This window comes from Festucalex cinctus, chromosome 9, assembly GCF_051991245.1.
Source record: "Festucalex cinctus isolate MCC-2025b chromosome 9, RoL_Fcin_1.0, whole genome shotgun sequence".
NCBI lineage: Eukaryota > Metazoa > Chordata > Actinopteri > Syngnathiformes > Syngnathidae > Festucalex > Festucalex cinctus.
The window spans coordinates 9,247,989-9,273,892 of NC_135419.1; the positions used below are offsets into that span (position 1 = coordinate 9,247,989).

The window sequence follows — 25,904 nt, forward strand, 5'->3', positions numbered from 1 at the left end:
CTTCTTGTGTCCATTGCATTTTACTTCAAACTTTTCATTTCATCTGTACATGAATTAGAATGCAGTAAGGGTGAGAGCATTAACCATGTATGAAATTCAAGAATTTTGTATGGTAAAACTGATTTGGAGTCAGTGCAAAGTGTCTTGGAAAGAACTTTTGTCCTTCCAGTTCAAGCAGGTGGAATTCTTAGAGTGCTTGTACAGATGTGACGACTGGCTGAAGCGTTTACCACACTTGAGACAAGGGTAAGGCTTTTCTCCGGTGTGGACACGAATATGTTTCTTACAGTCCGCTAAGTTTGTGAATGTCTTGGAGCAGATTTTACAGGCGTACTTCTTGTCTCCTTCCACTAGAAGCACGTTGACTTCAGCTGCTGCTTTCTTGCACTTGGACAACACGTCGTCTGAAGCTCTGGTCAGAGGTGCTTTATCGGGTCCAGCTGAGCCGGAAGCTGCTGAAGGATCCGCTTCAGAAACCGGCGCCGCTTTTGGGGCGATGCGGCGGAAAGTCGTTCCGCTTGATCCCGCGTGTCCCTTCGAGGACTTCGAAGGCTCCCGCCCAAGGATTCCCGTTAGGGAGTTGCACGCAGGCTGGAAGATGAGCGTGTCGCTAAAAGGAAGAGGCCGAGTGGGGAGAAGCTGTTGCAAAGGGAGAGAAGTTACCGGGAAAACCAGAGTTGAATCTGACGCTTGGACAGAAGAAGCATTTGAGTTTTGACGCGCGTCACTGGCGGCGGCCGCTGCAGTGGCAGCTGCCGTGAGACTCGTGAGACTCGTTTCTTCATCCAGAGCGCCTATCTCGCTGTCATTACCGGGATTCAGGAAGCAGGAAAAGGCCAGTTCAGAAAGGCTGTCGATGCCCTCATCCTCACGTACATCTCCAAACTCTTTGTTAGGAACATCTGAGCACAGCTGGGATTGTAAACAGCTGACATCTGCATCGGGACTGCTTATTTTGTCACCATTTGCTTCAGATGAGTCTTGTGGAGGTGATGATGGAGAAAGATCAGGAGAGGAGGAGGTCATGGTTTCTTTTTTTATCTTTACTGTCTCCACCTCGGGCTCTCCTCCATCTTTGACAAAAGTCTCTCCACCTGCGCTGCTGTCTGACTGACTCGGCAGCTGGATCTCCTCCGAGTCTGTCATGGTTATACCGTATTTTTCCTCCACCTCATCCAGCTGACCCTCCCACGTTTTTATCGGCATCTTTAAGCGGTCCACAGAGAGCAGCTCCTCGTTGTTGGCTGTGCTTCGGGTCACAGTTGGAGAACTTTCATCTCCAGAAACTCTGCAGGCCCTCTTTCTGTCATTCAATCCTTCCTCATGTGACTTTCTCTTCTGCTCGGAGGGATCGTCCCCCGACTGGCTCACCTCGGCGCCCTCCTCGTCGAGTAGCTCCACAGATGTGAGCTGGGTTTGCGAAGACGGATGCTCCCGCCGCCAGCTTTTTGGCGCCGCAGCCGGGAAGTTTTTTCTAGACAGGTGAAGCTTACAGGCCTTGACCACAAAGTTCAGGTGGAGGTGCGAGGCGGCCAGCAGCACGTCCATCACGTTGGATGCACCGAGCGACAACGTGGATGTGTAGATCATGTCCAGCAGGGTGGAGAAGGCCTCCGGGGTCACCACTTCCGGGTCAAGCACCATCAAGTTGGGACCTGCGACTTTATCGACACTTTGTCCGCTAATGTCGTCAGCGCCGTCGCCGGAGTTGATGAGAGCCTTGAAGTGGGAACTGCATGCTGCCAGAATGGCGCGGTGTGCGTGGAATTTGTGGCCTCCCACCTCCACCACACAGTCACACATTTGAGCATGGAGTCGCTGAAGGTTCAGCTGCTGGAAAATGTGCTTGAAGTGATTTGGAAAGTCCATGCCCCCTCTATATTGCAGATTTTACATTAGATTAAATTAGAAACCGTTCTCTAGCATTTTTGTGTGTAATTATACAATCCAGTAGTTGTTGTTTGGTATTAATTAGTTCATTATTAGCTTAACATTTAGTTTACATTATCTTGTGGGGTTTCACATTGAGCTTTTTGGTAGACATTTTATATTTTGGGTGAACATTTTGGTCAGGTGTTCAATATTTGATCCTGTTTTGTTTTGTAGCCTATGCCAGTTCAACAGTAAACTATTAGGAGTGGGAAAAAAACAAAGCGAGAACGTGTGCGAAGGAATACATTTGAAAGTAATTTTAAAATGTTGAATTTGTTTTAGGTGTGTGGGAATCGGTCATACATCTATTGACAATTCTGAGTTTACCTCACAAGTCGATATGTCTGTCAACTCGGTGAAAGGAAGATCTCCGCTCATTGAAAAGCATTGGACTTTGGATCGTTGTAATTTGAGTTATAAGGATTATTTTGATTTCCAAATGTGATGAAATGTTTTAATACTGCAACAATCTGTCTGGTTTGTATGCTAGTCACAGGCAAAAGCAATACAGTACAATATGTCGTTTGTTTACACCGTGTAAAAGAAGCATTTGCATTACTGTACATTGCGGAAATATCAGAAATGCCCGCATCTTCGTAAGTGTCAATACTGGACTATGGCAATGAAACTCATCTCTCGCGATAAACGGGGGTACATGTACACAGTTTTGTTAACGTCTATGAGGATGCTACTGGCATTATCGTAGGTATTAAGGTTTGAAATGTGCTGTAAATTGCATCGAATTTACTCCAGTCTGACCTCTCAGTCACGTCTGACGTGAACGTTCATTGTCTGCATCCGAGGCTCAAGCAGATGCTCTGTGTGGAGGAGACGCGTGCCTTGAAACACGATCGCGTGGAAGGATCGATATGGAAGGATCGTTGTTTATTCTCGCTGCACGAAAAAACGTCCCGAAATATGCAGAAGGATTCATTGTTTGGCCGGGAGTGCGAGTGCACGAAGGATGCCGAGTGGAGCGTTCTTAATCCAACTGGAGTGGAATCCAGCATATTAATACAAAATTGCCACCAAGTGGTCATCATATGAAAGCGCAACAAATGCTCTCAGGAAGTTCAGGAACCACTGCACGAATACATCTTGTTCCACACGGACTTTTCTTGTAGACGCAACTTGTCAAGTTGGCGCGATGGCAGACTCTCAAGAAACCGTGCGTAAAAAACAGAGAATGTCCAAAGTTTGGGATCATTTCAGACTTAAAGAATACAACATAGTGCAATGTGACCACTGCAAAGCAGAACTGGCGTTCCACAGCAGCACGTCCACAATGATTTCGCATCTGAACCGAAAACACCCAGTCGTTGTTTCCAGTTCAACAAACAACGTCGACGACACAAGGTAACGTAAACATTGATTTTTGTTCTTGTGCAAGAGCCTACAGTCGCAAGTTAGCAGGTATGGCGTCTGTAGCCTGATGTCTTTATGGCGCGATGTCTAACATCCGGGGATTTCAGATATTTCTGCAATGCAACGCAACTGCTTCCGGTGGCGGGGAAAGCGCCAACAGCCGACTTTTCAGAGTTAAGAGCGAAAGAGTGTAACAAAAAAAATACAGTACAGTTTCACATTAGTTAGATTTAATGTTATGGTTATTGTTATGGTTGTGGTTAGTGTTATAGTTGGAGTCGGGCTTACAAACGATGCGGAAGTGGAGGTCACGTGTTTCCGTTGGCGTTCCAGTGCGGTCCACTCACTCGCACGTTGTCTGCGCAGGACACAAAAACAAATATGGAGGAAATTCAACCCGCCCCGTCCTCTTGGAAAGCGAAGATTTGGACTTATTTTGGTTTTTACCGAATACCCGGGAATGGCAAGTTTGACACGAGCTTCGCAGTCTGCAAGATTTGCAAAAAGAGGGTTAAGCACTGCGGGAACACCACAAATGTGCGCTCTCACTTCACCAGGTATCACCTAGAGTTACTGGACACGGTGCCGAGTCCGGCACCAGTGGCAGACAAACGCGCACTGCAGTACATGGCCAAACTCGCTGCCAGCTCCGCGCGGAACGAAAAAATAAACAGGTCTTTGGCCCGCCTCCTCGACAAAGACTGCCTTACTAACAGTATGGAGGAGAACGAGGGGTTTGTCCACGCGTTGCAGACAGAGGAGCCAAGGTAGGTTCGGCATCCGGGCATTTCCGCAACGCAATGCAAATGCTTCCTCTGTGAAGACAAGCGGCGTATTGTTGCTTTTGCTTGTGACGACTAGCATACAAACCGGGAAGATTGTTATAGAAATCAAACGACATTTAAACCAATATAATCCTCACAAATCAGATGACGCGGATCCAAAATCCAGTGCTTTTCAACGAGTGATGTTTTTTCCCTAAAAGTACTGAGAAATATTACTGCTAATGTTTTACATTTTTGCAACAGTTGTGTTCCACATGCTATTTTGGTACTGCAATTTCCTGTGAAATGGAAATGCATGTTGTTCAACCGTTTTTTTTTGTTTTTTTTTAATACAGATGCACTTATTTTTGTTTCATCTTATTTTATACGATAAAAGCGATTTAAAAAATATAGCTAACTATATAGACTTGTGTAGCAGTTGTGGTCCACATGCTTTTGTGGAAAACAGTGCTTTCCTTACAATACAAACTTAATAAATTATACATTTGAAATGTGTGGTAGGTGAGAAAAGACTAAAAAAAAAAAAATAGTAGCGGTCCTTGCTTGAATGGTGGTATGATAGGGCTAGTTTACATTATTAAGTAATGTCAATTGTTATGCATATTAATAAATTGTTTTGTTTTTTTCCTCCAGCACAACATTTGGTCGCCCAGTTCCATCATGCTCTGTTAAAGATGCTGCCTTGCTAACAGAGAGCATTTTAGACATGCTGATCACTGATATGCGCCCACTATCTATGGTGGAGGACAAGGGATTTAGAAAGATGATTTCGACTTTCAACCCTAAGTACAACATACCATCGATAGCTTTTTTCACAAGTATGATGGAGAGGAGGCACCAAGAAATGACTGAGAAATTGAAAAATGTCCTTCAGGACACGGAGTGTGTTGCACTGACTACAGACGTCTGGACGAGTGTGGCCGCCGCGATCTATCTCGGGCTGTCTTGTCACTTCTTGGGGGAAGATTGGGAGATGAAGTGTCTCTACCTCGCGACGATGCGTCTCGAAGAGAGGCACGCGGCTGCCGACATTGCGGACTGGCTGGAGGAGGCCGTTGGCAAATTTAGTATTCCGTTGCCAAAGGTGAAAGCAGTTGTCCATGGCAATGAGGCCTCCATGGGGGCGCTTGAAATTCTGGCGGAGAGGCATGACTGGGTTTCCTTGATGTGCTCAGGGCACACTCTGAATGTAGTTGTTGAGAGTACGCTAAGAAACAAAGACAGCATTGCGAAGTGTGTGGATTCCGCTAGATGCCTGGTCGAACATTTTAAACGAAATGAAGTCGCTTGTGCCAAGCTCATAGAAAAGCAGCAAGAAATGGGAATGCCTCCGATGATGTTGATCCCGGATGTAAGTGCTGAGTGGACCAGCACATACCACATGCTGTCCAGGCTCCTCGAACAAAGATGGCCAGTGACCGCGGCGCTTTCCGATCCCACAGTCGTAAAAGAGCCACACCTGGATCTAGATGCGGAGCAGTGGAACCTCATCGAGGAGCTGACTCAGGTCCTCGGACCATTTGAAGGAGCGACGGCGTTTCTTAGTGGGGAGCAATGTGTTACCCTCTCTGCTCTTCCACAGCTGGTGCACAACCTGAAGAAATCGATGCTGAGTTCGACATTCAAAACCGCATCAGCCACGGCTTTCCAGGCTCAAGTGGCCGAACAGATCACAGAGAAATGGCAAAAACTGTTTTCATTCCAACCCGAAGCTCCTAACACTGTCCTCTTGGCTGCAGCTTTGGACCCGAGGTTTCGAAAACTCAAGTTCTTGCCTGATGAAGAAGTGTTTAAAGTCCAGTGCACAATCCAGTCCATGGCGCTCGTTGTTAGAATGGAAGCAAGACATTCAAATGAAAGCGGGAATGAAGAGGCCACCGCCAAAACAAAAGACCGCTTAAGTACAAAGTACGGATCGTTGCTCAAAAGTATTCTGGGATCGCCGTCAGACTCCAGCAGCAGCGATGAGGAGGAGGAAGATGAGGATGAGCAGCTAAGTCAAGCGGTGCAGAAGGAGGTCTTGCAGTATTTTGGAGAACAGCCTCTCTCCAAGAAGGAGAACCCATTGGCATGGTGGAGGCAAAACGCAGCACGCTATCCAACCTTGGCTAAGCTGGCCAAGTCGTTTTTGGTTATTCCAGCGATGTCGACACCCTCAGAGCGGCTAGCCTCCGCTGCTGGGAACATCCCGTCAAAGCGGAGGGCAAGCATCGGATCGGAGCAAGTCAATATGTTGACTTTTCTCCATTGTAATCATACACTCTTGTAAAAAAAAAAAACAACAACACTAATAGCCTATCTACCTCGTCTAGGCACTTTTCTAAATTTGTTTTGTGATTGCAGCATGTAATCCAAGCCTAAATGGCCTGAAATGCCACCTTTTTTTTTTTTTGAGCTCTCATTTTAAATTGGATACGATATATATATATATATATTTGCGACATTAAGGTGAATGTTACAAGATGCAATATTTTTTTTTTTTTAATTTCACAAATGTTTTGCTTCATCACCTGTTTTTCTGTTATGTTGACCTACACTGTATGTTGAATTGATTTTCAACATGTTTAATTAAAGTGTTAAACAAAACTGTTTCCTTACATTTGTCTGTGGCACAGGAATGTTTCGCTTGAATGTATTTTTGTGTGATATTCAAATTTATTGACGCATCATTCTTCCAAATTGAACATTTCTGATGTGTTTTTTACAATACCCAATTCTACTGTGCTGCATCATATTGAGGTGTCTGCTACTTTAACCAAAATATTAAATAGACCCAACAGTGTCAACACATCACACCAAATAAGTTAAAACATAATTTTTAACAGTCCTTTAATACCATAATGGCCATTTATACTACTACATCTTTTGTTGAAAAATGAGCACAGTAAGTGTTAAACAGCCAGATCAAGGGACTAAGACAATGAAAATGATTATTCTGCAAGTTGTGAAGATGGACGGACGATTGACATCCGCCGCGTGTCGTGTTCCACTCAGCCACATCCACATGTGCGATACTCAGGATGGAAGGAAGACACCCATCTCATATACTGTCCAGCTGCTTTAGTACAAATGGAGCTGTGAATAAATGAGTACTTTTGATTATTCAGCAACACAATTTTGAGTTAAAACAACACTGGGGAAAAACCGGGGAGTGATATTTTAATTTAAAAAAAACGAGTAAACTTATTAACTCAGAAATTAAGTAAATTTTACAAGAAGAGGTTAAATAGAATTTCAGAGTTAAAAAAACAGTTTCCTCAAGTAAATACCACTCCTAATTTTTTTAATAAAAAAAAAGAAATCATATACCTCTCATAGCATTGTGCGTTTAGGTATTTTTCCCCCAAGAAACCTAAGATAATCACATTCAACTCAAAACATGCATAATTAAGTCCTCTCATTTGCAGGTCACCAGAATTTTTCAATATTTTACATTTTACCTCTTGGTAATTTCGCCACTTTAGTAACACAAACTTAACATGTTTAGTCAATTTAATAAGAATTATTAAAGGACAACAGAAAATACCACGGTAAGGTTTATATAGGAGGACATCGTTTAGTGGCATTCCAATGTCATCTTGCCATCTTCTGTGTGTACTCACTGGCTCTGAGGAGAGCAACGTAAATAAGAAAGTTTCGTAAAGATGAGACGACGTCTTGTCGCATTTTCTTCTTCATTTCCTCTGGGTCCATCTTTGGTCCGAGTCCTTCCAGTTTTAACATGATGAATTAGCTTCTCCGTTTTAATTTCAACGCGAGGCTGCTGCTTTTCAGGAGCATGGAAGAAACGCTATGACCCGGAAATGTCCGCCGGAAGTAGTTAAGGTCAAGTATGGTGAACGAGGAGAGACAAACTGCACTAAGACTGTACAAAATGAACTCGAAATAAAAGCGTTTGTACAAATGTACCAATCCAACTTATACCAATACGCTACAGCCATAATACCAATGGCGACCCATAAATGTCAAAATGCAACTATCAATAGTAATTAACGTCGCCATACAAGCGAACAAATAGAGGGCCTTTAAATACTACGACTCACCCAAATTAAAAATAATTCTATTATTATTATTATTATTATTATTATTATTATTATTATTATTATTATTATTATTATTATTATTTTGAGGAAATTGTCATAGAAAAGGGGCCACTAGGTGGCTGTAAAAGTAAACAAACAGTGCACATGGATACAATAATTTGGTTTAACACAAAAAAAAAACTGTAAGAGGCCGCTCCAGATAAATCCAATTGCGATGTTCTTACATTTAATTTAATGGAATTGGCACAGTCAAGAAATATGGGGGTCTGGTGGTCTACTTGTTTGATTATACAGTTGTTCTGTAATGGCCTGATGGGAAAACACGCATCGAAGGTAAAATACCCTAATCTGTTCTTTTTTTTTTTTTTTTTTTTTAGGGCTACACATACAGAAATATATTGAAACTAGACACCCATTCATACCGTAAAAACAAATTGTAAAAAAACTAAAAATCAACAGCATCAGATTAGTCATCCTGAGAAAACCATTGAGAAATCATCTGTGTTGTGTGATGTAGGCCGACTCCTATTTGTGATGGCGATGTTGTCTGACCTTGCAAAGGGAGGGGCGGGGGTCCAGTGGGCAGACGACAAAGCGAGTTGGGGGGCGGGGAGGGGGCTGGTACATGAGAGAGAGGGTGGGTGGGTCTATTTCTGAGCTCAGGGCCGAGGACTAAACAAGAGAAGCAGTCCCGGCACGATGACAGCATCCAGCGCATAGACACCACCCCACCACCACCCCATCATCGTCCTCATCCGGTCTCGGGATCACGCCACGGATTTTTCGGGGGAAGAGACAATCGCTGTTTGTCTTCACATTCTCCGCATCACCCTCCAAAGACTCCCGGTCCGCGTGTGCCTCCTCTTGAAAGCACGAGGTGAGTGAACATTTATCCACGCATCGAGGCGCCTGATCGCTCGCCTTCCTCGCACCTTGCGTCCATTCCAGTCTTCTCCGCTTGAGATTTCTCCGCCGAATGAATAATTCAATTGACGGCGGTCCACGCAGCCCACGGATTGCACCCGCGTTCCGATTTGAGTGAGGCAAAGGATATTTCAATCCGATTAAGATTATATATGGAACCAACAAAAGGCTGACCTTTTCCTTTGTTAAGTCCCTTGATTTGACTGGCTGCTCAATCACAATTTGACCATAGGGGAAGGGTGGATGCTTTCTGGAGGCATTTAGGAGCAGTGTGTGACCACATATATTCACATATATTGAAGTCATTCAGCATACCGTTAGCTGTGATATTGAGGATTCATGCTGAATGCACAGTTAAAGCTCAATCGACTCTTGTGATTCATGATGATCCAAGAAGTGCAGCTAGTAAAGCACATATTATGAATGGGCGTAGGCGACTGGCAGTGCCTTGGGACAGTGATCTTTTTTTCCCTTCTTTCCCTGTCTTTATGTCCCAAGGCCAGAAGCAGCAGCCTTCTTCGTCTGTGCCAGTCCATGCCATACATGACAACACAACTAGACCGGAACGATATGCGTTTTGGTGTTCTGGGGCTTTGATTTAATACACCACATTTTTTTTATTTTTTTTTTTACAGAATCTCACTTCACACTTTCATTGACACATCTCTGCTTTGGAGGCAGCAATGTTACATATGTGTACTGTAAATATTTTGAATATCAATATTTATTTTATAAGTGTGAATTTCAGACAATTCTCATATTTCCTGAGCTTGAGTCATCAAATTTGTGCGTTTTAGCTAACAGGTGAATCATGTCAACACTGTAATTGATGATCAAATTGTTTACTATTTCAACTGCTGTAAAGTAGTTGCAAAAAGATGTATGGTAATTGTCCATTGCATAAGAAGCAAGGAGGGACACTAGAAACGGTCATGACTTATGATAAATTAATAATAATCACATCAAAGACAAAACTTGACTCAATATTTTGTCCAGAGGGTCCCTGGCAATTTCCTGTGCTTGCCTAATGGTAAATCTGCCCCCGTCCTACCTGTTCACATGGAAGGACATTACATCATTTTAGTTGCTCCATTTTTTCCCACTTCACTCTTCATGATTTTCACTCGATTTGGTTGCCAACACAATATAAAAAATTGATGAATTGACAAAGTTTTACTTGCATGATAAAATCAGGTTGTTTTAATTAGCACTAGGCTAACATATGTTTTCCCCAACTTTATTTATGTTTCCTAACCCCAATTTAGCCGACTCCTGGTTTATTTCCACAAATTCCAGCTAGATTTTCAACTTAAATAAAATCACATCCCTGCTGCTCCTGTGATGTGAGAAAAAGGTGGATGTTCTGTGTTAGTCTTACGTGTGTTCTGGCTCTGCTGCAGGCAGCGTGTAGTGACTCAGGGATGTATATGTTATCCCATGTGATGGGACGTGCATGCTCTGAGCTCATGCTGCCACAGGAGATACGCAAGGGGCAGAGCTCGCACATCAGGAAAGTCTTGTTGCCTGCCTGCATTAGCCTCTGACTGCCCCGTTGACTGCTCCACTGTCCCACTTAACTGCAGCCAGCCTGGCCTGCCATGCTTTTTATCTTCACTGCGTGTCTCCAGGGCAGTTGCTGGGTTGGTCTTCTAGGCCAACTGATCCTTCGGTCAACCGATAAATGACTTGAGTCTTGTTGTTGTCGACTCATCAATTGTTTACATATTTGTTGGCCCATCTGCTCCATGTTAATATGTACTGCGCTATAGACCATATAGCAAATAATCTTATAGTTTCACCCCTCCCACCTCCTTTCAAAACTTGAATTAATTAGCACCTGTTCTCACTCTCGTTTTGTTGTTTTTGTAACTCCCAATTTGGTGACCATATTTTGATTTCCAAAAATGAGGAAACTCTGTTGTGTCTCATTTGAAGTGTTACTTGACAAATGAATAATTAATGACACAATGTTATAAATCCCCAACCTTTTTTGCCCCAAGATCTACTATTTGAGATCTTTTTCCGGCAATATCAGGGATCGAACCTGAGCCACGACATCACCGTCTTGTGAGCGCAGAGCGCTACCAATGAGCTAAAATTCTAACTAACTGCAGTTGCATTTGGCTTGCCCAACTGGTAATGTAACACCGGTCCGGCGACTTTCGGGTGCCCGGCCGCCACTCACAAATGTCGTAGGTCACATACGGCGATAACATCACGCTCCCTCCATCTCCCATTTGTCGCACAAAGTGTCAGTCAAATTCAATACATGCATATTTAATTGGTCCCATGAAAAGCAATTGAAACCGGACATTTTCATGAATTTATAAACCCAACCAGACACCTGAAAAGGATATAAAAAAGTAGACATGTCTGGGCAACAGAGGTCATTTGTTCACCCTATGTAAAACTGACACAAATCATGAAACATTTTACACAAGCTAACAGAAATTAGCATAGATGCTACCTTAATTATACACCTTCAAATAACAGCTACAACACACACACGGTGTAGCAACACATTAAGAGAAAATACTAGATTTAAACATTGTATATATAGACACTAAAATGTTCAACCAAATCATAACATTAATAGCAAAAGTCCACCAGTTTAATGCTAGCATGTAATGCGAAACGCCTTTGATCGAATGCAAATTGTTGCTGATTTTTCTGTAATTATTACTCGAGGTTAATCACATTGTATGGTCAAAAACTCATAAAACACAAACAATTGCTTAAAATTTTGCAATATGGCGTGTTCGCTGTACTGTAATATGGACGCATGGCTATGGGTAAAAGCACACTGTATAGAACAGAACGTTTTATGAATCAGTCAGGGTTTAGTTGTCCTTAGATGTTAATTTTTCATCTTACCCAAATATTTTCTATGCTTCCCTACTTGGGAAGACCCTTTTCTGTTATAGCATGACAGAAAGCGACAGCTTTCGTATGAATTAGGTGAACGGAGGAAAAAAAATGCCACACACTCCAAAATCTTGTCGAAAAGCTCCTCTGGGGAGTGGAAGCTGTCAAGGGGGATCAACGCCATATTTTCTTCTATCTACACATGCTGTCGGTGTCCCAATTCTTTTGTACGTACAGTCCATGTTGATGCTTGGTATAGAAGGAGCGGTAGGGTTAAAAAAAAAAAATCATAACAGTACACTATGTTGCAGAGGAAAGGGAGACATGACCTCATTGATGTGACAGCTCCATGGTAATGGCACAGTTGAGTGACAGCGGTGCCATAATGTAGGCCAACTCTATTTAGGAACATATCGTACAAAAGGTTATTAGAATGGAACAGCCAAGACTTTCTGTTCATCTTATCGGAGATCTCCCTTTTCATTTCTATATGAATACTTTGAAAAATGGGTCTACATCATCTGGAATTGGCGCAAGAAAGCACGCTCACGTTTTCATTTGATTTATACCGTATTTAGTGTTATAATGACTGCACTCAGGTGTTCAGCGAGGTTAGTGATGGGCTATGTACAAATACGGTTACGTTGTAGCCGGAGGAAAGGAACCGCTGTATTTTTTTTTATTTCATATCAAAGCTCCAAATCTATTGGAATGATTCCATTTTAAGATAACCCTTTCGATATGCTGTTATTGAAGTGAGTCTCAGACAGTGACAATATATCACACACTCTCACATCCAGCGAGACTTCCACTGAGATCTCTCGGAACCATCGATAGCGACGTGCAGCACAACACAGTACACTATTAATCTTCAAAAGGTTCATTATTTAATAGTGCACTGGGGAGTGCCAGGCCCGCCAAGTCGCTGATGAAAGGGGAAATGAAATGAGTTGTGCACGGTGAGTCCAGGCTTCATAATGCTAATGGAATGGGCTTGAACGCTTGCATGAAGAACAGCAGATGTGATGCAGTCTGGAATACCAGTGGCAGGCCCGTATGGGATCAGGATTATGTTTCCTGTCCGTGGAGGCAGTAGAAGCTTTTGGCTTCCTGACCAGACAGTCACAGGTTCAAAACCTGCTGTAGGCAAATTTGAGTGTGGGAGGTGGGGGGTGGTGTACTTATAATGTTACTTCTCTCCCTAGCGTGCCATTGAGCAAGGCATTGAATTGGTCAGGGGGGTTGTAACACAGTTGTAGAACCTATTTATTTGTCTGAGGACCTCATATATGCTGATTGGATCTATGAGTGTGAAATGCATGTAAAAAAAATAATAATAATAAAATCCCATCAATACTGTTTATATATGGTGGTGAAAAAAAAGAAGAAAGAAAACAAGCAAGTGTACGTTATTAATAAAATGTGCAGTAATTTGGCCACCAGGTGGAAGTCTAATACAGACATACATAAAATACGAAGAAGAGTTTCACAACTAAATGACTTAGCAAGATGCAGCAATGAGGATAAAGAGTATACCTGTAAAATATATGTTTTAAATAATTTATAATAATAATAATATATATAATAATAAATAATAAATTATTTGAATAATTATCCCGTAGGCAGTATTGTGACCCATTTTGGGCTTTTTGATGGTTCTGATCAAGCCATTTCAAAATAAGATACTGCCTACGGGCTACAATATATCAAAATATGTATAGAAGTGAATTGTCTTTTATTGGAGAGATACGCACCCTTGTATTTTTTTCCCCCCTCTATACGCATATCCAAAATTGTGCCACTTAAAGGAAAACAACTGGAATTGTGACACCTGAACAATGTACTTATAGGTCTCATATAAACAGTGATTCTCAATCATACTGGACAGTTTAGAATATTCATTTAACTAAACATGCACGAGAAAACCCCCATGAACACAGAGAACATGCAAACCACACAGGAAGCATGCCACTTCTGATCAATTTTCCAAACAGGTGTGGCTTCATAACATTCTTTTTTGTCAGATGTAAAGCAACCGATCCTGTAGATGACACTCAACCAGGCACAAGACAGCGATGAAATAATAGAGCCATCTCTGAGCACGTTAGCTGCTAACATTTGAAGTGGTTGCAGTTCATTCGAGAGGTTCAACAACATCGAGCAAGTGTCACAGAGAAAACCTTGAAGTGATTCTAAGGCAATCCAAACAGCACGTGACATACGTAAGAAAAGGTGGATATGTTTTCATTCGCTTCAGGTCAAGTTACAGTATGAATCCAGATGACTGTAGGAAAACAGCAGCAGCAGCAGAGTTCACCTCCTCCAGCTGAACTCAAACAAGTCAAATGAACTACACAAGAATCAGACCTATGCAGCTTCATTTGAGGTAGTTGGAACTGAAATATTTTATTCTGGATCTCCAACTTACTCTGTGAATTTATTGCTAGATTTTAACTGACATTTTTTATGTGACATTTTGGTTAAAGATGCACCCTCAGTCATTGGAAATTAACATTTTGCTGCCAAGTGTGTCGCGTTCGTGAGTGTATGACCGAAGTGAAGTGCGAAGTGTAACTGCTGAATCCTGCTCTGCTGCTGCTGCGTTCAGCTGGAGGGCAGCTCGTGTGCGCGCGTGTGTTGTGTGGGACAGATTTGGGACAAGATGTCAATAGCCGCCTTTCCAAAATAAAGCTGCAGTTTAGTCAACGAGGGAAGCTCTTTTTCTCGCTTATCATATGAAAGCTTGTGTGCATTGTGCACGCAAGTGGTGTGTTTGTAACAGCCGTGTGTGCAGCCAGCTGACTGAATAATTCACGTTTGTTATTCACAAGCAGGAGAGAGAGCGGACCGTCTATGAACTGTGCTCGTAGCAGACCGCAGGACTGAACAACAGGCTGTTTTGTCAGACAGAGAGACTTTGTGTGGGAAAGTGGGGGATTGTCTTGAAGGAATGAGACGCAGACGTTGCAACGCAGGGATCGAGACAGCCCTCATAACCTCAAACGCATAATGAAGACTGGAAGAGGCCGCAGGGTAGAGTGAGCAGCTGCATGGGAACTTTGGGATATGGCGGGAGTAGACCATCAGACTCCCATCAGCTTTTGCTCATTGATTTATAACTGGGATCAAATAAAATGTGGGATAAGCGAGTAGGGGGATATGAGTGCATTTAAAGCAAGAAAGGGGACAGACAAATGAAGTGACATGGAAAGCTAGACTGCATTTAGTAGTTTGCAAATCTCTGCCAAGGCCAAACAATCCTGATTTGCATCACCACAAAATTGCACACCTTCTCCATCATGCTGCATTCAAGATGGCTACTTAAAACTTTGAAGTAATCTAACATATACAAAAAAAACATGTTCAAACCAAACCCTTTGTCATTTAAAAAAAATACTTACTGGTTCTCAAACCTGCACAAAGTATCATAAAAAAAATATATATACAATAATTTTACGCTTAAATATAGTAGATAAAATAAAAAATATAAACATGTACTTAAACACTAAACTAAATTCAAGTAAAATGTATGGCACCTAAGTTAAATAAAAATTGTGCCTAAATAAATGTTAACGTATGACATACCCCCATCATATCATAACCGTGATTCTTCTTCGTATGTATCTAATATGGCTGTATTGTACTGCCCCCAGTGGACAAGTCCGGCACACCAGAAAGAGCACAATTAATTTAATTAAATCATGACACACATTTAATTGTTTGCATTCTGTTAAATTAAGTTATTGCTTTATTTTTTAAAGTACATTATTATAGAGCGTTATTTTCATTATTGAAAATCGCATTACAAAAACTGGTCACTGAAAGAAAGAAATTTGTATCTCAAAACTCCACTGTACAGCTAACAAACCTAAACAATAGATGATATCTACAATTTTCTTGGCAGAGGTAATAACAATACAGGTATGTTTTAGTTTTTTTGTTTTTTTTTAGTTGATTCAACAAGAACACAATACATCAGTGTCATGCCATCTGGCTGGTTTTGCCCTAAGGAATGCTGCACTCATCAACATTCTCAACTCCTCCTTATGAACAAACTCCCTCGCAACGCACTGTAGTTACTTTTGTTCTTTCTATTCATCCACTTCAGCGTGCATTTCTTTGACACTGCCCTCCTCGGCCTCTTTAAAATCCTCCCGCCCTCCGCACCCCCTCCAATATCCTGTCCTTTCTCTCTTCTCTTTTCTTCAACCTTCTCTTTCACAATCCCAGTCCCCTTTTCTTAGCCCCCTTTAAAGCCGCCTCCCATTTCCCCGTTTCACCTCTGCAACCCCCATCTGTCTTTCCAGTGTCCCCTCTAGTTTTCTGCGTTTGTTGTCTTGCCTTGGCAAGGGTGTAGAAGAAGGCAGTCGGAGGCTGTGCTAGCTGCATTAGCCTCATGCATTATTCATATACCCTGCAGTTTGTGTTGGTCTTCTGCTGGCTTTTCACTGGGACACACGGGCCTCCTCAAAGAGCTCGGTGTATGGGACACACGGCTTAAAGAAAGACAAACTTAAAAAAAAAAAAAAAAAAGCTTTACAATAAGTTCTATGCGTACCATTAGTCTAAAATTATTTTCTGATTAAAATCGTGTTTGTGGAGTATGAGTTAAGCAGCAAAATCCACCCACTTAGGGATACTTGACTCATGGAGCCATTTTCAGCAGTAAAAAGTTAATATTTTGTCTATAATTAATGTGGTAACTTCATTATTTTTCATGTACAATTAGTTCCTTTAAAAAAGTGAATTTTCTACTTGCTATCGACTGATGATGACATCACCTGTGCCAAGGAAGTAGGTAACAACCAATCATGGCTCATTTTACTGACCAAACCCAGAAAACAGGTGATTTCAACTTCCTCAGCGCAGGTGATGTCATCATAGGTCGACAGGAAGTAGGAATTTTTTATTTTTTTTAAAGGTACTAATTGTGCATGAAAAATAATGAAGTTATTAAATTCATTCTGGACAAATATTAACTTTTCACTGCTGAATATTGTTAAATGAGTCAAGTCTCCCTTTAAGGGGCGGAGATTTTGTCACTTCCTGTCGACTGAAAATGACATCATAGGTGCTTTGGTAACCAAACCACCAATCACGGCTCACCTGTTTTCTGAATCTGAGCTGTGATTGGGTATCTGAGCCCTGAGCAACTGTGATGTCATTTTCAGTGGACAGCCAGTGGCACAATGGCCGCCCACTTCTATCCATCCAGCCATTATAAAAGCGGGTGGGTTTTGTTGCTCATATTCCACAAACACAATATTAATCAATCTGCCTTGTTGAGACTAGTCGGGGCCACATAAAACATACTGTATTACTTTAAAGAATATGTTAGAGTTGACTTCCCGGTTAATGGAGGAGCTGCAAGATGAAGTCCAACAGAAGCAGGTCAACATTTAAATGTAATTTTAGTCGGTTTTGATGTGTGGTTATGCACTGTCTCCCTTAACGCCGCAGCCAACGACAAAGCATTCCCCAAATGTTTATTTTCTCCCCAAGCTGGCTTTAGGTTCCAGCCATATCCGCCCCTGATGTTCATGATGAAAGCCCTTTTACTACTGGCCAAGATTTCTGTCTGCTTGGCAGTCTTTCTGCTTGCGCGCCACACTCTGCTGTCCTCTTTAGAGCGGGCCCAGTCAGAACCGTTAACCGAACTGGGCGCTATGAAATTTTAATTTAGACAACCAGATGAGGATGGAGGGCCCCGTTTCAACATCGCCATGTGCATCAGAGGCTGGTAGTGGAGCGAGAGTGAGTGAGAGAGAGAAAGCGAGAGAGCCTTGGGGACCAGAGGAGGGGCCTCTCGGAAAACCACATTCACAAAGCTGGTTTGGATTCACATCTGCTTTGCTTGACATACTTTCAAGATTCACCCTGAAAATATCATCTGGAATACTGGAATATAATCATTTTCTTTCGCTCCAAGATAGAGATTTGATTGCAGGATGTTTCAATCTTCATTCTCGAGTGGACATTGATCATTGCATTCGACGGGACTCGCTGATGGATTTGTAATCCGCTCGTCACAGGTGGCTACAGCACCGATGATCACAAGCGTCCCCCTCCACCTCCTTTCAGCCAATCCTGGAGGTGCTGCGGAGCTGATGTCTCAGAGGGCGAGCGGCTGTTTGTGTTGCGGAGTCCTAAAGAGGCAAGCTTCATCGCGGTGAGTCACGCCATCTCCCAGGCCCTACACAGCAGTGTGTAAAATTAACACTTAACAGAGTTATTTGAGTCTCCAGTGTTAATCTTCTATAACTCAATGCAGTGCTAAAGAGTAAATGAATCAACACTGATGGGAGCCATGTTTACACTCCCAATAATTATTTACTGTACCTTGTAGTGTTAAATTGTATTAACACTATGCAGTGTTAATTGTTTACTTAGTTTTGTGTACATGTTGCACTGACATATTAACACTGTGAGTTACGTCAACACCAATTTTGATCAATTAAATTGAACTCTTTGAAAATTTGCTGTGTAGTTATGCAGGGCATTATTTTGGGACTGGAAATGACCATCTGGTTTTGATTATTCCACTGACAGAATACATGTTGGTCTTTGTTTCAGCATGTGTTAGAAACTTTATCCAACTTGTATTCTATTGCGTTTAACTCAAAATGTTTCTGGCCAACCTTAACTGGGTTTAGCATGAACGCTATTGCACAAGTTGAACAGAGTCATAAAAGTCTAATGTTACATTTAAAAAAAATGTGCTCATAAACCAGTAGATGGAGTGTTTAGGATGGATATAAAATGGAGAGAATGTTGCTGCTCAGTCATTGGAGATGGTTACCTGACTTGGCAAGAGCAGTATGAGGGTGAGAGACGGAGAAAGAGTGAAAATGAAATCCGTGCAGGAACTGCTTGACCTTACACTACACTAACGCACCCTATATACACGAGGCCGAGTAGTTTGTCAGTCCCCGTTCCTCAGCGTTACGTCAATAATCACACTCATCTCCTCGGGCGCAGCTGTCAGCGACGTAGCTTCGCTCATCCGTCTTCATCCTCGCCAATCGGCCTCGGTACGGATCAGCAGGAGGTGCTAAAGTGACACCCTACCCAGTGTTGGCCCGTGCAGATCGAAGGCTTCTAATCCTCTTAAAGGTCAAACCTACGCAGCATGCTATAGTATTACTGCGGAAGGCTCGTCATCGCTGGCGCACAAGCAGCAACCGAGATGAAGATGATGACTGTAAAATCCAATCAGAAATTTGGCCCTGCGCATCATCTAGGAAATGAAGAAAGAAAAATATGAAACGCGGTTCATCATTTATGACGCTGCTATATTTCAGATTTTAAGCGATCAATTTGTAATGCCAATATATACCGTATACAGTCATACTCACAAAACATATGAATTTAATGTATATATTTTAAGATTTTATGTATGATTTTTGTATGTCAGTGTTAAGGAAAAGCATGCAGTCATACTAAAAACAGAACATATTGTCATTTTTTTTAGTATGTTTGCATCGTATTTAAAAATATATATATTTACTACAAATACTACAGCACAGCTAACGATTATTTTTATATACTTCTAGTGCTTTCGACAGAAAATTTCATTTAACACAATGACAATACGTTGTAAACAAAGACCTTTCTTTTTGATGAAGAAGATGGTTTGCCAGTGTGTCAAACTGCTGCAGTATAGCGCCAACTACTGTTGAGGAGGACTTACTCAATGTCAGATATTTTTAAAATAGATGAGTTTGATTAAATAATAATAATAATAATAATAATAATAATAATAATAGTAATAATAATAATAATAATAATAATAATAATAATTTTCATAACTTCAAATTTCAATTTGACGGTGCAAAAAACAAACGTCTTATGATTCAGCTACTGGTATGGTCTGTAAAATGTCAGAAAATTGGCAAAAATGTTGGTTATTGTTTTCCAAATTGAAAACAGATGTTAGCAAAAGTCTTACTTGGTTAAGTGGCTGAGATTATCAGGATTTGGACAATTTTATTAAACCAGTTCTCTAAATCAATGATTAATCGATTATCAAAATATTTTTTGATTAATTCATTTATTGATCAATGATTATTCACTGATTAATTGTTGCACCTAAAAAATATACTATACTAATATCTCGAGTTTGTTTGGCAGTTTTTTATTTTTCTTCACGCCAGATTCCATTATCTATTTTATATCCAGATGTGGGACCAGCAGTGGCTGGGTATTTGTGAGGGATAGGGACCGAGGCCTGCTGTGAAAGTCCGCAATGAGCCTAGTTGACACCAAGCCAAACTGTTTGTAATTGCCTGCAGATGCCACAAGAGAATGCAAATCCCTTTTTTTGTATTACGGTGCGGCCAAATGAAGCTCCTCCCATCACTTCAACATTGTCCCTTGGCCCCAAGATGCCAAAAGATGGCGGCAAGGCAATATTTTTAGGTTCACAAAATATAATTGGTGAATATGCCGATGTTCAATATGCAGCGGTTGTTGTTTATGGTTAAAAAAAAAAAAAAAGACATACAATTTAATTAAGCTGTTTTTTGATATGTTTTTTTATTTTTTATTTTTTATTTTTTTTAGCGTTAGTCACCAATTGTACCTGATTTTGGCACAGTGTTGCTATGTTAGCATCTGATAAGATCTGAGCGTTTGAACAAATGGTTCTGCTGGCCAGGCATGCGCATATTAGAATGTTTTCAGACAAGGATTGTTTCATAACACAAAAAAAACCCAAAAATGCGACAAACAATGTCCTCTGCTTTCTTATCTTCTGGGGTCAAATATTTTAACTAATCCCTTCCAGTAGGGGAAGCTTGTATGACAGGACTCGAGCAAAATAATATTTGTGGAAAACAAAAACACAGAGAGCGAAAGTGCATTTCAAACAAAACGAGTATCTGTCGGAAGATGAAAAACAAAAGCACCAAATCTGTTTCACATCTTCAAAACCACAATGAGGTTTGATTTCGACACATTCTTGCTCTGGAAATGCCTTTCAACCATACTTCGAACACAAAAAGCACACACATAAAACTACATGTGTGTGTGTTAGATTTCTAAGAGCATATTTTTAGATGAATCTGCAAAAAACATAAAACTGTGGGGAACTCCTTTCCAAATTAAGGTTATAACCTGCTTTTGCTTCCTCGTGGTTTCACTGAGGCCTTCTCTGTCCTTCATTATGTCCTGACGTGCTTGTTTCAAGAACAGCAAAACAAGAAGTGCGTGACTGCAGAATCCTGCTTAATATGTGGATTGAAGCATGATTGTGAGCTATTTTGCAGCTATTTTTTATTCTTGCGTTTCACCGGGTCTTCAGGTCATGGAATCGGTGCTCCCTCCTCCCTCTTGTCTACTTCATTCTGTGTTGCACTCCAGACTGGTCGCATGTCTGATTAGTCATCATCACACAAGGGCGACAATACACACGTCTTAGAAAATCAAAGAGGATGAGATTGTGATTATGCGCTCTGATTTTTTTTCTTACAAAGCTATTTCCTTTCATACGCTTTGTTCTGCTTCTGTAATCTCAGCGTCTGAAATAAACCCCTTCCTTATCTATATCTCTTTAGATAAATGGAGGAGAAGGAGCGGTGTCGGAGCAGGTCTCCAGCTCGGAGAGCGAGCCGGGTTCAGCAGGTGGTGGGAACCATAATACGTCGCACTCGAGAATCACTGAGCAGGTACAACTTGGAAATGGAAAAAAAAAAAAGAAATGGAAAGGGAGCGCTTACTGATTTCAGGCCAAAACACGCCTGTCGTTAATGATAGCTCGAATGTGCAGTAACATTGTCCTCCTTAGTCCCTGATAGTGTTAATTTTGTCAACAAAAACTAAACAAAAATTATTTCGTCAACACACATTTTTCACCAGACTAAAACTAGACTATACTAGACTAAAATCCTCATTCATAAACAATAACTGTGATTAAATCATTCTGCATTTTTGTCGACTAATGAAGACGAGATGAAAATATACTTCACTTAATAAAAAATGCACTAAAATCTATGGACATTTTAGTTTATGAACAAAAACGAGACGAAAATTTTATGATTTAGTAAAATCTTGTCTCTGATAATCTGTCACTGTGACACTGTCATGTGACACACCCCCTTTCAAATCTGCAGCGAGTGCACAAACACATAGGACAGCAGGAAGTGGATTCATGGCAAATGGTTAAAAAAAAAAAAAGAAGTAAATTATAGTTATAATGTAACATTAATCCAACGGCTATAACGTTCCAACAATAATGTTAATCTGAACGCTAACTAATGCTGGATAATTTACTAGCTCATAGCATGCAGCCATAGTAGCCACTTGTTATACTATAATTGTGTGTGAAGTTGTTGTTCATCAAAAAAATGAGAGGAAATTTTATGTAAAATAGTTTTAGATCTGAAATGTTCAAAATAATCTGCTGACAAAAAAATATACATGGGTAAAATGAGTGTCCTGACTATAACTAAACTAAAATGTTAGCAGCTTTTGTTGACTAAAACTAGATGAATAAAATGACATTTTCTTGGACTAAAATAAAAAGTAAAATACTAGATTTATTGTCGACTAAAAATGGACTTTAAAAAACGGAATGAGGTTGACTATGTTAAAAACTAATAAGCGTGACTGAAACTGGACTAAAACTGAGACGAAATTTAAAAATGGCTGATAAAATTAACACTAGTCTCTGCCCCAAAAGTCTCCGTGTTATGTCACAGCTTCCCTCATGTAACTTCTCACCCCCTTTGACCCCCTCAGAGAGCGGTTGCTAGGCGATGGGAGGCCTCAACGTTCCAACAGCCTGTCCAATCAGAATTACCAAGCCAAGCTGTCGCTGCAGATCACCCGAGATCCTGTGCTGGACCGAAGTACCGGACATGGATTCGCCCTCACCACAAACACACCCCTGCTGGTCAGGGATGTGGCCACAGGTATATGGAGTGTGCTAAAGAGTGTGTCCACATTGGTCTCTCTAAATGGCCACCTGCTTTATGTAACACTTCACCACCTCTCTCCCTCTCTCTCATACACCCATGTACGCACACGTTGACTCTTTTGGCATTCAGGCTGCCGGGCTCGGTGCCAGCGGGCCCGCCTGAACAACAACCGACACCTGCTCACGCTTTATAAACTCAATCACTTTTTCGTTAGCCAGCTTTTAAGAAAGTAAAACAAAGAAATGCTGATGTATTACTTGGATCTGTGGCTCGGTGTACAAGATGTTAATTGATGTCCCAAGTAAACTCTCTATAAACTCACTGTAATACACTTCAACCCGAGACAGTTCATTGACTAAGTGGCAAGTTCGTTATCATTTTAGGACTTGAAAAATACAAAAAAACATGAGATTGTTATCCACGTATAATAGTGATGATGATAATGATTGTTATAATACTCATTGGGGTGACGAGACAAGTTTTGCTCAGACCAACCAATCAGGGGACAGAAAAATGCTGACATCATCAAGAGCCAGTGAGCTGTAATTTAATTGGATAAAGAAAGCGTCCCGTTGCTAATTTATTTTAACTTTTGTTATCAGGCACTTTTTTTTAAATTGTAAAATGAAGTTTCAGTTAGTTTTCTTTTTTAAAAAGCATTTTCATTTTTATTTTATTTTTTAACGAAATAACTAAAATAAACTATAAAATAACTAACATAATCTTTGGTGGAGGTCGGCATAGTGAGAAAGGGAGGTGTGGAAAAACAGGTGTCACTAAATTGTAGCAATTATCTAGATATGCAAAGATAATAATGAACTGTCTACGACTAGAATAATAACAATGTGAATAAATAAAGATAATTCAATTTTAGAAGGCAGAAATTGTTTCTTCCACCATCTGCTCTGTGTCAAGGTCAGATTTGTCAACATTAATGATCCTCAACTAACTGTTTTCAAAATTGCCATCTTACTACAATTTTCTCTTGTTTTGATTCTTAAAGAGGAAGTCCTTAAATATTTCTTGACAATATGTTATATGTGACCTCACTAGTCTAAACATGAAATTCTGATTAATATTACATTTGTAGAATATAAGTTATGCAGCAAAATCCAGCCATTTTTATCCAGCTCAAGGGGTGGCCATTTTGCCACTTGCTGTCGACTGAAGATGACATCACAGTTGCTCAGGGCTCAGGCAACGACCAATCACACCTCACCTGTTTTCTGAAACTGAGCTGTGATTGCTACCTGAAACGTGAGCAACCGTGATGTCAACTTCACTCGACTGCAAGTGGCAAAATGGCCGCCTTCTGATATTGATAAAAACGGCTGGATTTTGCTACTTAGCTCATATTCCACTAACACAATATTAACCAGAATAGCATATTTAGACTAGTGAGGCTGCATAAAACATAATATGGTCAAGAAATTTTTGGGGAGTTGCCTTCCACTTGAATGATAGTCAAGTGATAGAGAGCTGAGGCCACCCAAAAATCTGAAAAATCCAAAATTATTTGCCTTATCACCTTTAAATGACAGCTGCTATGTAGCAGCGTTTAAAAAATAGCTACAAAATATAAACAAGAGCTAATTGCTTGACTTACTGATTTCAGTGTGTTGAATAAATTATAATCAAGACAGAGCAGCCCTTGTATAATTCTGTTTTTCTGTATGCGGCCCTCAAATGAAAAGTTTTGGACACCCTGGAATGGACCGTTGGGAATAAACAAATACAATTTCATGGAACAAATATTACAATTTATGCAGCCAATGTGCCTAAATGCTTCTTATAGTGTGTAGGCCAGCAAAGAAGGCCTTCCTACCACTTAAACCTCACCACTGACATTACCAAATATGGTCCGTTGCCCAATGAAAATGGTAACTAACTGACACAAAAAGGGGTATAGAACTAAACATGAGATCTTGGCGAAAAGTGAGGAAATAGTGTGATATTGGTGCGGCTGTGGCTAACATCTTTTTGGGGACATTTGTGGATTAGTTTGACGCATGGCAAAACAAAGAGGAAGGGAGGGGTCTTAAAAAAACTGCAAAGATCAGGATATTAGCTGAAGTGACACGTAAGCTCGACGGGGGAGGGGTGAACTCTTGTGCGGCATGAGTGAGCCTGAATGTGTGCCAACGCGTGCGTGTACACAACTGCATGCATCTCTCGGGCAGACGGGGCTTTGCCGGGCAGATGGGGCGTGCGAAAGGAGTGCGTGGGCGTGTGCATTTACGCATATGTGGTCTCCCATTTGTTTTTGTGTAGCGAGCGTGCGTTCGGAAGCGTAAGCCCAAACTGCTGCGCCGCAGTCGTGCTCGCTTGCCTGAAGACAAATGAGTATAAATAAAACGAGAGAAAGCCGTGTGGAGCCGAGTTGGAAGAGACCCAGAATAACTGTAACCCCTCACGTCCTGGAGAGCTGTTGAGTCAGCCATGTTGAATAACATAATGTGTCATTTTGTGTGTGCGTCTTTGTCTGTGTGTATAGATCTACTTTAATCTGTACTAAAAGTAGCTACTAGCCCACATATGCAGCCCGGATTGTTTTATGCAAGCACACACGTTTTTGATTAGGTTTGTGTGTATGTGTATGTGTATGTAGGGAGTCCTGCAGATGGGATACTCTACCCAGGGGACCAAGTTTTGCAGATCAATGATACGGTGCTGGAGGATTTGAACGGTGATCAAGTGGAAAACATCTTAAGGTGAGAATTGCAGAGACGAGCAACATAAACATTGTCACATGAGTTGCGGATTTAGGACAAGATACGGGAGTTGGGAAATAGAGTTTTGTACACAAAAAAATACGAAGTAGGCCTAATAACAGAAACGCTTGCATGGAAGAAAATTTGCATGGGACAACAGGGATAGAAAACCTGGACGGCTCACAAATCATTCAGTAACTCTCGCTAGGGAAATGCACAATTCTATGGCAGAATAAAGGCCTATCGGATAAAATAAGAGTGACTGGACAAACTAAGATAGGAAAATAGCAACTGACCACATCATCATCAGTAACTGTATAAGCATAATACATCCATAACACAATGATCCCCTAATCTACATAA

General features: G+C 41.1%; 4 protein-coding genes across 5 annotated transcripts in view; 2 read left to right on the top strand and 2 right to left on the bottom strand.

Moving 5' to 3' along the window:
* Nucleotide 1: 1 nt before the first annotated feature.
* LOC144026378 (zinc finger and BTB domain-containing protein 5-like) lies at nt 2–4,115 on the bottom strand. Its single transcript, XM_077533036.1, has one exon. The coding sequence runs from the start codon at nt 1,867–1,869 to the stop codon at nt 130–132; it is 1,740 nt and encodes a 579-aa protein (XP_077389162.1). The 5' UTR covers nt 1,870–4,115; the 3' UTR covers nt 2–129.
* Nucleotides 3,244–6,367, top strand: LOC144026377 (E3 SUMO-protein ligase ZBED1-like). Its single transcript, XM_077533035.1, has 4 exons — nt 3,244–3,288; nt 3,664–3,760; nt 3,855–4,064; nt 4,716–6,367. Exons 3-4 carry the CDS (start codon nt 3,925–3,927, stop codon nt 6,349–6,351), a joined length of 1,776 nt encoding a protein of 591 aa, XP_077389161.1. The 5' UTR covers nt 3,244–3,288; nt 3,664–3,760; nt 3,855–3,924; the 3' UTR covers nt 6,352–6,367.
* Nucleotides 6,368–6,894: 527 nt separating this feature from the next.
* On the bottom strand, nt 6,895–8,112 carry tomm5 (translocase of outer mitochondrial membrane 5 homolog (yeast)). The gene is made up of 2 exons (XM_077533041.1): nt 7,685–8,112; nt 6,895–7,157 (listed from the first exon to the last, which is right to left on the bottom strand). The coding sequence occupies exons 1-2, from the start codon at nt 7,803–7,805 to the stop codon at nt 7,123–7,125; spliced, it is 156 nt and encodes a 51-aa protein (XP_077389167.1). The 5' UTR covers nt 7,806–8,112; the 3' UTR covers nt 6,895–7,122.
* Nucleotides 8,113–8,776: 664 nt separating this feature from the next.
* Nucleotides 8,777–25,904, top strand: part of frmpd1b (FERM and PDZ domain containing 1b) — a 30,075-nt gene continuing 12,947 nt past the window's right edge. For both annotated transcript variants that reach the window (XM_077533027.1, XM_077533028.1), the window contains exons 1-5: nt 8,777–9,002; nt 17,947–18,083; nt 21,469–21,579; nt 22,652–22,824; nt 25,439–25,541. In XM_077533027.1, the coding sequence (XP_077389153.1) occupies nt 21,473–21,579; nt 22,652–22,824; nt 25,439–25,541 (383 nt within the window). In that variant the 5' untranslated portion in view covers nt 8,777–9,002; nt 17,947–18,083; nt 21,469–21,472. The remainder of the gene's footprint in view (nt 9,003–17,946; nt 18,084–21,468; nt 21,580–22,651; nt 22,825–25,438; nt 25,542–25,904) is intronic.

Coding starts and splice junctions, on each gene's coding strand:
- tomm5 (XM_077533041.1), bottom strand. CDS start 7,805: ATGTTAAAACTGGAAGGACTCGGACCAAAGATGGACCCAGAGGAAATG. Junction 7,158..7,684: donor CGTTGCTCTCCTCAGAGCCA/GTGAGTACACAC, acceptor ATTTATTCACAG/CTCCATTTGTACTAAAGCAG.
- LOC144026377 (XM_077533035.1), top strand. CDS start 3,925: ATGGCCAAACTCGCTGCCAGCTCCGCGCGGAACGAAAAAATAAACAGG. Junction 4,065..4,715: donor TTGCAGACAGAGGAGCCAAG/GTAGGTTCGGCA, acceptor TTTTTCCTCCAG/CACAACATTTGGTCGCCCAG.
- LOC144026378 (XM_077533036.1), bottom strand. CDS start 1,869: ATGGACTTTCCAAATCACTTCAAGCACATTTTCCAGCAGCTGAACCTT.